This window comes from Diabrotica virgifera, chromosome 7 (assembly GCF_917563875.1).
Source record: "Diabrotica virgifera virgifera chromosome 7, PGI_DIABVI_V3a".
Lineage (NCBI taxonomy): Eukaryota > Metazoa > Arthropoda > Insecta > Coleoptera > Chrysomelidae > Diabrotica > Diabrotica virgifera.
Genome location: NC_065449.1, coordinates 183,731,236 through 183,745,437, shown reverse-complemented (window position 1 = coordinate 183,745,437; position 14,202 = coordinate 183,731,236). Strand labels below are relative to the sequence as shown.

At 31.6% G+C, this 14,202-nt stretch overlaps 1 protein-coding gene across 3 annotated transcripts in view; it reads right to left on the bottom strand.

Annotated features, from left to right (window-relative positions):
* The window catches only part of LOC114326819 (uncharacterized), a 672,802-nt gene that overhangs the window by 158,348 nt on the left and 500,252 nt on the right, over nt 1-14,202 (bottom strand). For all 3 annotated transcript variants that reach the window (XM_028275266.2, XM_050655637.1, XM_028275265.2), the window contains one exon: nt 11,247-11,305. In XM_028275266.2, coding sequence (XP_028131067.2) covers nt 11,247-11,305 — 59 coding nt within the window. The remainder of the gene's footprint in view (nt 1-11,246; nt 11,306-14,202) is intronic.

The following is a 14,202-nucleotide window of genomic DNA, read 5'->3' as shown; positions in this document are numbered from 1 at the left end:
CGGAAAGAAGGTTTTAAACACATGGGGTAAAAAAAGGTTACTAGTTTAACGGTGCTCACAAATTAAGGTTACTTTTTGAAATAAATTCTGTTAAATAGTCATATACGGTTTTATTATTTAATGACAAAAGGTAGCAAATGTTATAGGGAGGAAGGATTTTATGTTTGATTAAATTTTTTAAGTCATCAGTTTGTTGTATATATTTTGTACATTCAAAGAAAATATGGTTTAAATCTGCTTCTTTTTGACAATCTTCGCATAAATTGGAACTGAAAATTTTAAGTTTTGTAAATTTTAAGTAAAAAATGATTGTTGGAAATGGAAAACTAAATTAAAAAATGGAAAGTCCTTACTAAAATGGAAAATTTTACTTAACTTTTTTTGGTTTTAGGACCTAATAATCACAACCCAATAGGTCCGCATAACGCTCGAGTGATTGCAAATTTAGCATACTTTGCTCCCCTACCATTATGGCAGTTCCCAAATTTGTGATCTTTTTCAACTTGGACTGTTATGTTTTAAAACGCTACTCTAGATCGTAGATAGACAGAATAACAAATATTGAAGTCCTACGCACTGTTAGTAAAAATGAGAATGTCGTTCAAACAATTAAAAATCGAAAACAGGTAAAAGTAATAGAGAAAGAAGAATATTTGAGTCCAAAGAATAAAATCCAAATGGATCTGTTACTTAAGACTAGAATACGCTGGTATACTGGATCGAACTATAGATAAGCAGTATAAACAAGAAATGAAGGCTAACGGTTTTGTTTTACTCACTCCATAGATCCCTAAGGCAAGCCGCACACCAACGAAACATGAATCGAAAAACATGAAACATGAAACGTGAAACATGTTTCATGAAAATAAAACACTGCTAAACAAATCTCAAAGTCCGCCTACCAATAAAACGAGTGTGATTCATGCTCATGACACATTTTTATTTTCGGAGAGTTTCATAAATGACCGCACGTATATTTGTTTAGCAGTGTTTTATTTCCATGAAACGTAATTTACGTTTCATGTTTCTTTGATGTGCGGCCTGCCTAACGGAGGAGCACATAGCTTAAAAACGGAATACATACCTATATCTAATATTATTTAATATGATTTAAATCTGAAGGTTACTCCTTTCTTTAGATCCTTAATCACATTTCTAGGGAAAGAATCAATCCAGCTGAGTAAAACAAAAATAATAAAGGTCAAATAAATATTATATTCATGTGACGCAACTAAAATAAGAGTGATGATGTTAATCACCTATTCCACCTTTTGTTTTATTACCGTTGCTCCAATAACCGATCGCTTGTGATAAATTGTGATAGATATTATTCAGCATATTATTATGTTTTGTCTTACACTTGTAAATAGTAATTGTCCATGGGGCAAATATAATGCAGGACCGAATTTTAAGTAGTTATAAAATTTATTATTAAATTTAAGTATATTACCATTGAAAAATCCGCCAAGAAATTACTACCAAAAATCTTTTTTAAACAACGATATAACTGGTATTTTCTAAATTATCAGGCCTTTCAATATTGTTTACTACGAAATTGGTATTTAAGGGATTAGGCGCAAAATCTTGGTCCAATGCTATTTAAATGCATTCATTCTTTTTCGAATCCTGAGAAAACTAATATATATTTTTGAAAAATTTAAACGCAGAACGAAAGATTACATTATTACCGGGGGCTGAAAATCCCTTAGAATAAAGAAAAAGTTAGAATAAACAAAAAGTTTATTTTCAATGAAATATTTAAAATTAAAAAATCACACTAAATTTTCTCTTTTTATTCACCCCTGTAACTTATTAAAATAAACATTAAAAAAGTTTTCAGTGACTTTCGGCCCTCGGCAATAATGTAATTATACATTCTGCTTTTAAATTTTTCAAAAATACTTATTAGTTTTCTCACGATTCGGAAAAATGAATGCATTTAAATAGCATTGGACCAAGATTTTGCGCTTACACCCTTAATAAAATACTACTTACTTTACAAAAATCTTTCTTTAAAATCTGTAAAATAACTATTTTGATCAATAATATTGATCAAATTATTTAATTATTTTCACATGCAGACTAGCTCAAGCAATGGTTGCTTGATCCACTCTGCATCTGAAAATTCTTAAGTAATGCATAACTTTAATGTAATAAAAGCGTTTTTGTACAATTGTGGGATGTGGGTTAGGCCACTGTTGCTCTGAGCGCTTCATATAATGCAATGTTTATTTTAATTTATTCTTTATCCCTATTCATAAGAAAGCATCACTAACCTATACAGCAGTGTTTTTCAATCTTTTCGATTTTGCGACCCCTTTACTGGTTGAAATATTCTGGCGTCACACTGGTGTCATAGCAAGCCAAAGAAATAATTTAATTAAAAACTACATACGCTAGGTAATAATTTTTTCCTGTTTTGGTACATTTATATTTTATTAACGCGGACCAAAAATTAAAGAACAGCCAATATTTTGCTTTGCAATTTGACGAATCTACAGGTGTTTCGGATTGTGCACAGTTTGCAGTATTCGTGCGCTTTGAAGTAGATGATAATATCATGAAAGGAACCTTATTTTGCAAAGCACTTCCTGCAAACACTACTGGCCAGTATTTGTACGATATTATGTTTTTAGAAAGTACTTACAACTACAATATTGATTGGAAAAAATCGGATGGATCGCTATTTGTAGCAATGACGTTAAAGCTATGAATGGCAAAAATAGCGGGCTCATTGCAAAACAAAATCTATAATGCCAAACATATCCTGCACACACTGTTTTCTTCATCGCAGGCTTTAAGGTAGTACCTTCTGATATAAATAAAGTGCTCAAGGAGGTAATAAAAATTGTAAATTCTATCAAAGGTAAAACTTTGCAAACCCGACTATTCAGAATCGTCTTTGAAGATATGGACTCGCCTTATCAAAATCTCCTTTATCACACAGAGGTCTGTTGGTTATCCAAAAGAAAGGTATTGATAAGAGTTCTGGAACTTAGAGCTGAAATTGTTAATGTTCTTACAAGATAGGGATGGGAAAAACCTACCGGTTTTTCCTAAAACTAAAACCGGTTTTTTTACTTCGAAATAACCAATTGTAATGGTTGCTTTTTGTCCCGGTTATAACCGGATTTTTCTTTTTAAAGTAAAAACAGGTTATTAGGTTTTTACGGTGATTAGGATTAGATTAGGTATTATTTTTGATCCCAATCATAATTATTATTCTCAAGTAATTATTCTAAACAAAACCATAATTCAAATTTTATTTTATAAATACAGAAGGAAACTGAAAGTGCAAACTCACATCAGCCAGAAACAATTAAGTTTTATTATAATATTTTGTTGAAAAGGTATTTGTATCATAATATTTACATAAGAAGTGATCTGGTTGAAGTAAAGGCAAACATCATCTATTTTTCACACTTGACTCTTGACATTGAAAGTGGGTGATTGACTTTTTCTGATTACCAAAAATAATGTTCTGACTATGAATATCGATTTACCGATTACGAATACGAAGCTCCAAGGATTTCCCTACGTTTTCAAAACGATACACCCATACAGGAAGTATTAAATGAGTTAAAATGTACCTATTATACAAACATACAAACGTGTTAAAAGAAATACATGATAAATTTTTTTTGATGGAAGTAAAAATAAAAGATAAATTGCATTATCCAATTTATTTTTAAGTAAAATATTTATGTTGATATTATTTTTTTAAATCCCATTTGAAAGAGTCTGGGAAATTTTTTATAAGTTGAAATAGTTGGGTTAAATTGTATATTATTGCAATATGTATATTATTAATCCTACGCTATAATAAATAAATATAATAATTAATAGAATAAAAGGTTTTTATTAAATTATTGTGTTTTGTTTATATTGATATTGATGTTCTTTCGATAGTACTAATTTTGATCATGTTGATATCGAGTATCGAGTCGAGTGGAGTATCGCAAACTAAAGTGCATTGTAAATGTAACATTGTAACCTATTTGATTAAAAAAACCGAAAACCGGTTTTTGGAAAAACCAGGCCGGTTATAACCGCCAGGTTAAACCGTAAGCAAAAAAAACCGGTATAACCGAAAACCAGTGTTTTGTCAAAAACCGCCATCCCTATTACAAGATGCAAAATTTCTGACCCCATTGGCTGTTGAAATTAGCATTTTGGCGGATCTTTTTAGTCACCTTAACAATTTGAACAAGAATCTTCAAGGAAGAAAAGACAATATTTTAACAGATAAAGATAAAGTAAAAGCATTTCACGCAAAACTTCATAGTCAACCTCTCTGCTAAACAAAATGTCTGAGTCTTTTCCATGTGTTCAGAAGATTGATGAAGATAATGCAACAGATGAAAGTTTTGCAGTATCGGCTCACATTCCTTGCATTATCCAGAGCTTGCATAATTTACAAGAGCAATATTTGACATACTTTCCAGAGTTGCACTCTGAAGCTGACAATAGACGTAGATAGATTCTAGACTCTTTGTTGAAAACATCAGTAGATCTGACTGATGTCAACAAAAAAATGAAAGAATGTCTACTAGATTTAGCTGCTGATGGCATGCTTAAAATAGAATTTTATTCGCAAAGTGCCGACGTATTTTGGATCAAAATAAAACATTAATATCCAAAGCTGGCAAGGGAAGCTTTTCTTCAATGGTAGCCACTAAAATTAAAAAGAGAAATAGACTGCAATTAAAAAATGATTTGATAGTAACCTTTTAAAAATAGTGCCACAGTTTGATAAACTTTTAAAAAACAAACAAGCACATACTTTCCACTAAAATTGTGTTTTAAGAATCTCAACCTTTTCTTTCAGTCGGCAACCCCCGAGTAAGGCTTCGCGACCCCTTGGAGGTCGCGACCGACAGATTGAAAAACACTGCTATACAGAAACTACAGAACCATTGCCTTTATTCCTCATACAAGCAAAATACTGCTACCTAAAAAATCAATAAACGGCTAAGCCGAATAATCTACCGCACATACACCAAGTGACAAATTTCGAAGTAGTAGGCAGATTTGTATACTTGTGTTCCCTGATAAACAACAAAGGCGATAGCTCCTCAGAAATGAAGCGTAGTATAGCAATGGATAGAAATGCAACAGTTAAATTAATTAAAATATGGAAAAACGAACAGTAACAAGGTATACTACTAAGATCTCATTGGTCAATGTTCTTATTTTCCAGTGGCAACATGCACAGTTGAAACATGGACTCTCAAAAAATCGATAGAAGTAGATCTAAGCCTTCGAAGTGTAGGTCTGCATAAAAAATCTACACATGTCTTGGATCAACCTGTCAATTCTGGAAGAGCTTCAAATAAAAGATAGGCTATTACTTAAATTACTTCTGCTACTTAGTTAGAAGAACGTGACTATGGAACTATTTATAGTGAAAGGAAAGGTAGAAGGCTAAAGACAAAGAGGAAGATATCCAGTACGACGGGCAGACCAAATGAAGACTCTGGTAGGAAAATTTCTACATGATGTTGACCCTCTAGCACAGAATCGCAGCCAATGGATATAGCAAGCTAACAATATTTAGAGTATCACCACGCCCTAACAAGGGCTTAAATAATGTGGAGGAGGAAAAATCTATAAGATATGTCATAGAAGAAACACTAGAGCCAATTATAATTTATTAGGAAAATGAGGAAAATAGTGATATTTAGTGCCTAACGAATACGCGAAGAAGAAGCAGAAGAATATGAAGAAGAAAAGAAGAAGAAGACGAAGAAGGTGCAGGAGAAGAACAATAAATGGAAGATAAATTGTATGAGCCTATGGACATTTTCCGATTTCTCTATGATAAACTGAATTCATATTCTCCACCAATAATGCGTGCATGTCTGATTTAAATTCTTACTTTGGCTTGCTCATTGTTATTGTTGTTGAGTTGTTGTTGAGTTGTTGTTGTATTGTATACTTTTAGAAATTGTGACGATAATATAATTTTATCGTACGCCAATGTATTAAGCAAAACGTGTATACAGTGTCAGACAGTATAAAATACGGAACAGAAAGCCATTTAACTTTCTCGGTGTGCTGGGAGAATAAGCATGAAGGTATAATAGGTGAGTTAAGTATATCCCGACCATATTCCGAACCCTTCCGAACCCCGTCGACTAGGCATACTGAGCAATTTCGACGGCTCATTTACCCCATCCCATACGAGAGGTGATCGTAATTCCTTACACGTCTTTCCACTTGGCGAGTTGAGCGAGATGTCCTATTCTTATAAATGTCCATTTCACATTAATAATTAAATGCAATTCTTATCGTCGTTTAGTATAATTTATTTATGTATCAAATATCGTCACATCGGCCCGAGGTATACGAAAGTCCGATATGTAGATTGTTATTAACAAGTAAATTAACAAGTAATTAATGCCAATTATCTTATCTTTTGTATGTTTTGGTTCTAAAATAAATATCTTAAAAAACTAATCCTGCCTTCGATTGAATTTGCTACCCGATATTAACATCACAAAATTTTTCTACATAAGTCACACAAGACGGTATTTATATTTATAATTTTTAATAATTCTGTTTAAAAACCTTTATCTACGACTGATACATAATATATGTATTATACTTGTGGTGTTTGCAATATAATGCCATATAATAATCCCTTAGGGATTAATAATGCGGGATTAATAGCTATTAATCCCTCTGGCACAACAATCGCAAAATTCACCACGGAAACAAAATAATCAACCTCAAAAAGTGTCACTGTCAAACGAATAGTATATTTAACAGTTTGTGTTGAGATGGACGAAAATGAAGAATCTTTTAATTGTACACCACCAGAAATTGTAGAACTAGCTACAGCAACAGCATCTACCTTAATACCTGAAACATCGAAATCCATTTATAATAAAACGGACGCAACTTTCAACGAATGGCGTGTTCGAAACAACGCGAAATCATTTTCCAAAAATGTTCTGCTGGCCTATTTCGCTGAATTAAGTGCAAAATATAAACCGTCTTCATTATGGTCATTCTATTCAATGATTAAATCTATGTTGAGAATAAACCATGACGTTGATCTGGAAAAATACGGCAAACTAAGAGCGTTTCTAAAGAGAAAATCGGAAGGATTTCAAGCAAAAAAGTCTTCCACTCTAACCCCAGAGCAAATTAGGAAATTTATTGACAAAGCTCCTGATGAAATTTATCTTTTACATAAGGTAAATATACATATTTAATTTGATTTATTCAAAAACTCATATGCTTATTTGCTTCAGGTAATATTGATCATTGGAATTATGGGTGCATGCCGCTCAAACGAACTTTATCAAATGAATATACAAGACGTGAAGGATCTCCAAACAGATTTATTAATAACAATCCCCAAGTCTAAAACCAAAATTGTACGAAAATTTACCATAAACAGTACGTTTTACAATATTGTGAAGAAATACATCGATCTCCGTCCGTCACATGTGAAAATAAATTCATTCTTTCTAAATTATCAAAAATCTAAATGTACAATACAACGTATAGGAAAGAACAAATTTGCAGATATTGGTAGATTGCCAAATATTTAAACTTGCCAAATCCTCAAAGTTATACCGGCCATTGTTATCGCAGATCATCTGCCACTCTGTATATTGATGGAGGAGGCGATTTAACTGGATTAAAGCGTCATGGGGGCTGGAAGTCAACACAGGTAGCTGAAGGATACATTGATCAGTCTATGAGAAACAAGGCAACTACAGCAGATACTATCGCTAAAGAGATAAACAGTAATGTACCATCTTCTTGTTCTACAGCAATTGAGATCCCAAATATTTGTATTAAAAACTCTACTAAAGTTAATGATGATTCTCAACCAATTCAGTTTATTAATTGTACTATTACTAATTTTAATGTTTTTAACAAATAAAGTTGTTCATTAAAAATCTTAAATTAATTAATTTGTCGTAGATAAAGTAGAGTATAATACTCGCAATAATGGCTCTCATTCCATATAATAATAGCCATCATTATTGACTCGTGGTATAATCTACTATTATAACTTTATACCTTGAAAACTGTGCTATCGTGCATTTCCAAGTCGAGTGTTACTGGAATTTTTTTGTTAGATACTAAATGGTCTATTCAGGTGAAAATTGTTAAACTGTTGCTAATATTTGGCTATTATTTTATACTAATTTATGTCAACTAACTCATAAAAACTAAGACCTAATTTAACAATTATCATATAATTCAAAAATGAATAACCATTTTTAATTTCGTTGCAACACGAAACTGCAGCCGCATCATTATTTCCAATTTAATCAGAGAGTGCAACAAGCACCTCTACCGGTTTCGAAACTTATTAGTCTCTCATCAGGAGGCACATATGCTGCTCTCTCTTACCCAACTAGGACAAACCCCGACATGCAATTACGGATTGCAACGAACGAAATGGCAGGAATGCCCTAGGGCAACTGCTAGTAAAAGACTAAGTTTGCAATCTAATAGCACATAAAACAACACCAAAAAATGTTACTCTACATCCTACCAGATTGAAAACAATGGGAACCTTCTCTGGTAACACCTCCGAGGCTTCTACAATTTGCAAGCCATAACGGATGTTGAGACTTAGGAAGATGAGGGAATTTTACAATTGATAATTCACGTCCAATTCACGTGCAATATGGTTTACAAATTGTAGACACCTCGGAGGTGTTATCAGAGAAGGTTCCCATTGTTTTCAATCTGGTAGGATGTAGAGTAACATTGTTCTACTAGATTTAAAACTTAGTTTTTTGCTAGCATTTACCGCTAGGGCGTCCCTGCCATTTTGTTTGTTGCAATCCGTGACTGCACACCGGGGTTTGTCCTAGTTGGGTCAGAGAGAGCAGCATATGTGCCTCCTGACGAGAGACTAATAAGTTTCGAAAACGGTAGAGGTGCTTGCTGCACTCTCTGATTGAACTGGATTAATGATGCGGCTGTAGTTTCGTGTTGCAACGACACTGAAAATGGTTATTCATTTTTGATTTACATGTTTACTCTGACTGGAGTACGAAGGGAACTATTCTCGTTGGAACTTTACCACGCTGAGCAGATGCGACGTGAATTATACATTGTAAAATTCCCTCATCTTCCTTAGTCTCAGCATCCGTTATAGCGTGAAAATTGTAGAAGCCTCGGAGGTTTTACCAGAGAAGGCTCCCATTGTTTTCAATCTGGTAGGATGTAGAGTAACATTTTTTGGTGTTGTCTTATGTGCTATTAGATTGAAAACTTAGTATTTTTTCTATTATCATATAAGTTTATTCAGAATTATTTGAGCTAATCCAAACCTGTTCCACCCACAATGCGAAAGGTCATAACTCAGTCGGTCATATTGTTTTTAATTTTTCAAGGTCATAGGCGTACCTATCTGATATATTCACCTAGCCCCTTGGGCTTTATCTATACATTGCCCGATATTTATTATTATTATGACTGTAAATAAATTCGACAAGGTTAATTTCATATTCAAATGTTAAATTAGCATTTTCTGGGCTAACTACATTGGAATGTGGGGAGTCGGAGCTATCGAGATAACAAAAGAAGTGAAAGAATGACATATTTATAATTGGCATTTATAATCATAAATAGGACATAGTGTACAATCCTTTAAGAACCAAGGACTCTTTTGCTTGCTTGCCAATACGTGTATATACATACTTGATGCGTACTTTAATCAACAAAATTGTACAGTTGAAAGGAACCATAATTTAAAATAAATTCTTTTTCCTCTATGTATCATTTTTCTTCTTCTTTGTTCTTCTTAAATGGACAAAATACTCGTTCAATACCCTCTCAACCGTCATAGCAGTGTTTTTTAGATCGGATAATGATTGAGTCTTCGAGCTATTGGCGATTTTTCTACAGATATTCTTACAATTCTGTTTTGCACCATTAAATCCGTATGTTTATTACATTCTTCTTTTTTTCTACTCATGTCTTAGCTGGAATCATTTTTGTATTGTCACCCATAAGCAAGCTATAGAACTTGGTAGGTGCAAAACGGCATATTTTTTGGGGATATGTATATCTTCGGTTAAAGAAGAGACAGGAGAACCGCAAATACACCAAATCAATAGTATTGAGTTAAGCTTTCAAATGGTGTTCAAGTTGCCAGGATCAGACATACACACGGCTCAGCATAGACTAATAACTGAAAATCTAAACTTTGAAAATTTTTGTTTTTCGACAAGTACTCAAAATTTCAACCTACGAATTACGCCAATAACTGAGCGTTTGTAGAGGAACTCTAGGCGAATCTAACGGTGTATACCTGATATCTGGGAAAATTCGAATTTTTAACTTATAGGCTTCATAAATATGATCAAATCTATTTCTTATGAGAAAAACGGTTTTTCAAGCTCAATAATTCCTGTAATAGCTTTAGTTATCATACTTGACCTTAGATTCATCAGATACTACTTGTCAATACGTTTCAAACTCATGTTTAGTGATCAAAATCGGTTAAGCCGTTTAGAAGTTATTAAGATACAAAAGTATAATCCCCTTAACGATTATTCCCTAAATGGTTTATGTAGTTGGAGTGGTTACGGCGCTAAATTTGTTCTGGCAACGGGCAATTCGAGTTCATTTACTGGCCATTTCAATATTTTTTTTTTCAATCTATTTCGAATAGAAAAAAATCTAGTGTACATTCGATGGACACTAGATCATTTGGGAGATAATGCGACAAAGGCTACTATTTATAAAGCTTAACGTGTAATCGAGAAACATTGCATTTAACTTCATACATTTAATTTATAAATTACTTTGAAAAACTCCTGATACAAGAATAAAAAACCGCTAAACGCCGTAAAAATGAGTGGCGCCTACAATATTCCAGCTACAAAAGATCTGATATGAATATTACGTGGCGCGAAAATGTATTTTCATTTTGATGCAAAACAAAATTCTTGTTTTATTTTAAAAGATTTTTCCATAATATTTGCTAAATTTGAAGTAAAACGCGCCACAAAAGAGTAACTTTGATACTCTTTTAATTTTGAAACTCTTTTGGGGCGCGTTTACTTCAAATTTAGCAAACATTATGGAAAAATCTTTTAAAATAGAACTAGATTTTTGTTTGCATCAAAATGAAAATACATTTTCGCGCCACGTAATATTCATATCAGATCTTTTGTAGCTGGAATATTGTATGCGCCACTCATTTTTACGGCGTTTAGCGGTTTTTCATTCTTGTAAAAATTACAAATAAAGAAAATACTTACCCCCGGTTCAAGTGATAAAGCCATAAAACCAAATCCGTAGAGGTACAACCATAAAAGACCTGAAATAAAAATATAACTGATAAACTAAGGCAGCAACTGAAGCAAATAATAATGTTATGCAATGTTATGAACTGTTGTTCACATTTATCTTTTATCTTTATCTTTACTCAAATTTTGAGTATTGGAATTATCTTTCGGGCCTGTTCCTAAACGAGTAAGACGAAATGTGATTTCATATTGTAGAATCCCTTTGGCTTTCTTTATTTGTCGTCTCTTGGCTTATAAATTATAAAAGTCAGAGATAAAGGATATTACCAGAAAGTGGTTCCAATAAAGGTTTCAGATTTGGAACATTATTTGTTATTTTAATTTTATTTTAATAATCAATTTTGTATTTGGGACCCTTTCTCTTTTATACATAGGTATATTTAAGTTTAACTTCAAGTAATTACGATGAAACCAGAAGTAGAATAGTGACAAAAATATGGCGTGAGATGCGTTACGTGTTAATGTAAAATTTCATGAATATCGTCTTTTTTGTTTCAAAGTTATTAAGCTCATTCCATCCTTGTATATACAACCCTGTATATATGTATAAAGTAGCTTATAAACATAAAATACTTCTTAAAGCAAAAAAACATAGCAAAAGCAATAATGATGCATCGCATCCATTTTAAAATTTGATTTATCGAGAGTGACAAGTTTGGATTTAAATTGATCAATTTATCATAGTCTCATTATGTAACTGTTGATGAGGCATTTAATCAAATGATGAAATTCTAATACATTTATTAGGATGCCTTACCTCGTCCTTATTTAAGATTATGTTTTGATTGGTAGTAGAGTCATTATAGATCTACAAGGAATGTGGCATTGGATTGTTATGGTTTGTCATATGCAATAATGTCCTATTGTTTCAAGAGCTGTTAATTTTAAATATTTGTTTTGAAATATTTTTAATAATACCAGCACAGGTTTTAAAAAGCTATTGAAATTATATTTTTATTGTTAGGTAAGTAAATGAACGTGAAATAATGCAATATGTACCGTGTAATTTTCCGTGTCACCATCGAATTGCATGGAAATTTTGATTCAGGTTCCTCTTACTAGGGGAGTACAATTAGAACGAAAACATGCATTCTTTCGGAAAAATTCAAACAAAACTTTTTTTGTTACTTTATATACATGTTAAAGTAAAAAGTTCTACTCGCAGATTTGGCTGCTAATTGTTTATTAATTGTTTAAACAATAACAATTGTTTTGTATAAATAATTTTAAAAATATCGTTAAATTCATCATTTTACTTTGATCAAATATGTTTCTATTTTGTTTTTGATTATGCTGAATCCGAATATGGCATTGCAATTTAAAAATTCTTATAGAGAAGCTCTTATATAATGTGTCTGCAGTCTGCGTAGCTAGGAACCACATGGAAAACTTTTTTATTATCAATTTTACGAAAAAAAGTTATTCTAATAAAATGCTCTGGATAGTCAAAAATCTAAAACTGAATTGTCAGATATCAAATTTTATCAATTTTATAAGAGTTATGTCAAAAATATTAATTTCGTTAAAGAGTAAAGTACCTTTATACTTTATATTCCAGAATATCAAAAAATGCTATTATGAAAAGTTGTTTGAAATTAGAAACTATGTCTAAATATACAATTACATCATTCTCATCAAAAAAAAAATTTTAATTTTTTCTCAAAATAACGGATACATCTCATTATTTTATTACAATTATGATAACTATTTTATTATCACTTTTACGAAAAAAGTTATTCTTTATAAAATGCTCTTCCTGGTCTAAAATCTAAGATACAACCGTCAGATATATTTTTTTTAATTTTATACGAGGTATGTAAAAAATATGAATTTTTCTTAAGAGTTAAGTGCCTTTATTATTCACAATATTTTAAATAGAAGGATGTAATTAAACACTAAAACAATTTTTTTAATTCCAAACAACTTTTCTTAATAATAATTTTCGATACTTATTGTAAAATTTAAAGGTACTTTACTCTTGAGTGAAATTCATACTTTTTGATATACCTCGTATAACATTAATTAAAGTGGATATTTGATGATTGTATACGATTCAGAGTATTTTATAGAGAATAACTTTTTTTCGTAAAACTGAAAATAAAAAAGTTATCAATAGGTCCCAAGTTACGCAGACATACTGTATAAGAGCTAAACAAAAATTTTTTGTTGAACATTTATTATTGTTGAAGCTTATTATTAAATGTATTTTAGGTAAGTTTTACAGAAAAAAGTTTTGATCATTTTGTATAAACATTTTTTTAGCTGGTAATTTTCGGCTTTTGTATTACATTTTTGTTATCTTTCGTAATTTTCTTAAAAAGAAATAGTTTTTCCACCTACCTCTGCCGAAAGTATACTTTTACGGACATGATTGTAGGGAGCAAAGTTGTATAAAAAATATTTTCCTCCCTAGGGAGGAAAATATTTTTCCTCCCTAGGGAGGAATAGTAAAAGTGACGTCATGGTATTTCATTCATGAAATATAACTTATTGACGCCCTGTACAATATCTATTTTCTATTGCGTACGTTCCTATACATTTTAACGTTTATTTATAAAACACTATTTAACGTTTATAAACAATGTTTACATTATTAATTTGACTTATATTTGACAGTTGACAGTTATATTGTACGTACTTGTTAGTTTTAGTTCTAATAAATTTTGTTGGTTAGTTACATAAATAAATTAAGTAAAAATGAAAAAATTACTTGTTATTTGAGGAAGGTGAAAAAACCATATGTATAACATGGGAGTAAAGTGCCTTTTCCTCCCTTGAATGATTACTGCCCTCCGCTGCGCGTCGGGCAGTAAACTTCATTCTCGGGAGGAAAAGTAGCACTTTCCTCCCTTGTTATACAAATAGCTATATTTCATTTCTAAAGTAAAATAATTTAGTGCATTTTAAA